General features: G+C 47.7%; 1 protein-coding gene across 2 annotated transcripts in view; it reads right to left on the bottom strand.

Annotated features, from left to right (window-relative positions):
• Nucleotides 1-1904: 1904 nt before the first annotated feature.
• The window catches only part of LOC110502465 (filamin-C), a 44767-nt gene continuing 43197 nt past the window's right edge, over nucleotides 1905-3474 (bottom strand). For both annotated transcript variants that reach the window (XM_036960028.1, XM_036960029.1), the window contains 2 exons: nucleotides 2783-2998; nucleotides 1905-2671 (listed from right to left, as the gene is read on the bottom strand). In XM_036960028.1, coding sequence (XP_036815923.1) covers nucleotides 2484-2671; nucleotides 2783-2998 — 404 coding nt within the window. In that variant the 3' untranslated portion in view covers nucleotides 1905-2483. The remainder of the gene's footprint in view (nucleotides 2672-2782; nucleotides 2999-3474) is intronic.

Genomic DNA, 3474 nt, shown 5'->3' with positions numbered 1-3474 from the left:
CGAGCCTAGCGGAGCAAAACTATGATGTGGGGAACCAGGAGTTGTTGGCTGTCGTCAGGGCTTTGAAGGCGTGTAGACATTGGCTTGAGGGGGCTAAAGACCTTTTTCTCATCTGGAGGGACCACCGCAATCTGGAGTACATCCGGCGGCGAGGAGACTGGACCCTCGCCAGGCAAGGTGGGCCCTCACAGGGTAACACCACGATCCTGGTCATTCTGGTCATTGTGGATCGGTTTCCTAAGTCCTGCCGTCTCCTCCCTTTGCCCGGTCTCCCTACGGCCCTACAGACTGTGGAGGCCCTGTTCACACACGTCTTCCGGCACTACGGGGTGCCTGAGGACATAGTATCTGATCGAGGTCCCAATTTGGGAACATCTGGGGGTCTCGGTCAGCCTTACCTCTAAAACAGATTGATGTTGCTGGGACTGGAGCCCTACCAGACCCTGTCTGTCAGTCTCTAAAACAGGTTGAGGTTGCTGGGACTGGAGCCCTACCAGACCCTGTCTGTCAGTCTCTAAAACAGTTTGATGTTGCTGGGACTGGAGCCCTACCAGACCCTGTCTGTCAGTCTCTAAAACAGGTTGAGGTTGCTGGGACTGGAGCCCTACCAGACCCTGTCTGTCAGTCTCTAAAACAGTTTGATGTTGCTGGGACTGGAGCCCTACCAGACCCTGTCTCTCAGTCTCTAAAACAGTTTGATGTTGGGATTGGAGCCCTACCAGACCCTGTCTGTCAGTCTCTAAAACAGTTTGCGATGTTGGGATTGGAGCCCTACCAGACCCTGTCTGTCAGTCTCTAAAACAGTTTGATGTTGCTGGGATTGGAGCCCTACCAGACCCTGTCTGTCAGTCTCTAAAACAGTTTGATGTTGGGATTGGAGCCCTACCAGACCCTGTCTGTCAGTCTCTAAAACAGTTTGATGTTGCTGTGACTGGAGCACTACCAGACCCTGTCTGTCAGTCTCTAAAACAGTTTGATGTTGCTGTGACTGGAGCACTACCAGACCCTGTCTGTCAGTCTCTAAAACAGTTTGATGTTGGGATTGGAGCCCTACCAGACCCTGTCTGTCAGTCTCTAAAACAGTTTGATGTTGGGATTGGAGCCCTACCAGACCCAGTCTGTCAGTCTCTAAAACAGTTTGATGTTGGGATTGGAGCCCTACCAGACCCTGTCTGTCAGTCTCTAAAACAGTTTGATGTTGGGATTGGAGCCCTACCAGACCCTGTCTGTCAGTCTCTAAAACAGTTTGATGTTGGGACTGGAGCCCTACCAGACACTGTCTGTCAGTCTCTAAAACAGTTTATTGTTGGGATTGGAGCCCTACCAGACCCTGTCTGTTAGTCTCTAAAACAGTTTGATGTTGCTGTGACTGTAGCCCTACCAGACCTTGTCTGTCAGTCTCTAAAACAGTTTGATGTTGCTGTGACTGGAGCCCTACCAGACCCTGTCTGTCAGTCTCTAAAACAGTTTGATGTTGCTGGAAATAATCCTGGAACCCCTGCGGTTAGTGGGAATCCAGTCTCTTTTAAAAACTCCTGGTTGCTCCACTCTAATCTTGAGGGCTGTTTATTTAAAAAAAAAAAAAAGTTCATCCAATCCCCTTGGTCCCTCACATAACTAAGACCAATCATAGGCTTCAATGTGCCACAGTTTACAGATGTATTTTTTTCAGTCCAGTTGATTCTCTTTTTATCCCGTTTAATATTTTGTAAATATTATAAGTACTTTTAACACCTATTTATAACACTCACAAAGCATCGGACATGTGTTTATAAATGCAATGTGTAGAGTGCATATCATAGGAAGTGTTACCCTTGTATGTAGCCTACTGTAAACATTATCTTCATGTGAAATGTGGTTTTTCATCACATCCCAATCAAAAACAGTAAATTAACCCACTCGTATTCTGCCAAGGTAGCAGTTGAATCTTTATTATTAGTTCTGCCAAGACTTACCAAGGAATTGGTTAATTTAATAAAAATACCTTTTCAAATTTCTTTAAGCATACAAAATCATATAATATCACACTTTAATACTGTTTAAAAAGCAACTTATCTTATGTCCTAAACACTCACACGTTATGCCATTTCATTTCATTGCTACACAATAATCCCTTTCTATTGGCGGGGATCTTGTCCCAGTTAAAATACTTAGACCAACATCACATGACTTGGAGCATGTCTCCAGTACACATAGTTGTATAGAGGGCGGTCGCCTCTTTCCATCTCTATGACACCACACTAGTCACCTAGAACTTTGCTCTAAAACAGTAGCTGAGTTAATACAACAAGCTTTTGGCACATTCTTTAAATTAAGGCTGAAATCTGATTTTTTATATTTTTTCCTTTATAGGCTAAAAATGTCCTTGGATTCTTTAGTGCACGTTGAGAGAGGCGGTTCTACAGCGGTCCACCGAGGAGTGTAGCGGTGCAGTGGGGCAAGGTGTGGTGGGGATCAGGGCTCGGGTGTTTCTTGACGTTCGTTCAAGGCACAGCAACGTTGAAGGGGCTGCCGGGGACACTATCGTCGCCCCACTTGACGATAACAATGTAGTTTCCCTTGTCTTTGACAGTGTAGGTGACGTTGTAGAGGCGGTTGCCCATGTGTTTGACGTACACCTCTTCACATGGGGTCGTGGGGCCGTGCACTCCCACCAGCAACATGTTAGAGCCTGGAGGAGGGGAGATACAAGGTTACACATGGCATAGAAGGATGTTAGTGTGTGTGTGTGTGTGTGTGTGTGTGTGTGTGTGTGTGTGTGTGTGTAACCTATCCAGCTCACCTGCTTTGCTGCAGTCTACATTGAATATGTTCTTCTGTCCCACCAGAGCCTTAGAGAGCCCTGCGCCTCGACACACCACCTTGCTGGCATCTGAGGTCAGTTTGGATGAGGACGATAAGGAGCTGTACGCTCCGGCAACCTTGGAAGTCTTAGTGACCGTCTCTACCAGCACAGAGGACGTCTCGTGAAGGCTGTGACCACCGGACAGACGGGTACCTGAGAGAGGAGAGAGAGAGAGGAGACAGAGAGAGAGGAGACAGAGAGAGAGAGGAGACAGAGAGAGAGGAGAGAGAGAGAGGAGAGAGAGAGAGAGAGAGAGGAGACAGAGAGAGGAGAGAGAGAGAGAGAGGAGAGAGAGAGAGGAGCGAGAGAGAAAGAGAGAGAGGAGACAGAGAGAGAGGAGACAGAGAGAGAGGAGACAGAGAGAGAGAGGAGACAGAGAGAGAGGAGAGAGAGAGAGGAGAGAGAGAGAAAGAGAGGAGACAGAGAGAGAGGAGAGAGAGAGAGGAGAGAGAGATAGAGAGAGAGAAAGAGAGAGAGAGAAGAGAGAGAGAGAGGAGAGAGATAGAGAGAGGAGAGAGAGAGAGGAGCGAGAGAGAAAGAGAGAGAGGAGACAGAGAGAGAGGAGACAGAGAGAGAGGAGACAGAGAGAGAGAGGAGACAGAGAGAGAGGAGAGAGAGAGAGGAGAGAG

Source organism: Oncorhynchus mykiss, chromosome 2 (assembly GCF_013265735.2).
Source record: "Oncorhynchus mykiss isolate Arlee chromosome 2, USDA_OmykA_1.1, whole genome shotgun sequence".
Classification (NCBI taxonomy): Eukaryota; Metazoa; Chordata; class Actinopteri; order Salmoniformes; family Salmonidae; genus Oncorhynchus; species Oncorhynchus mykiss.
This window is presented reverse-complemented; position numbering and strand designations above follow the sequence as displayed.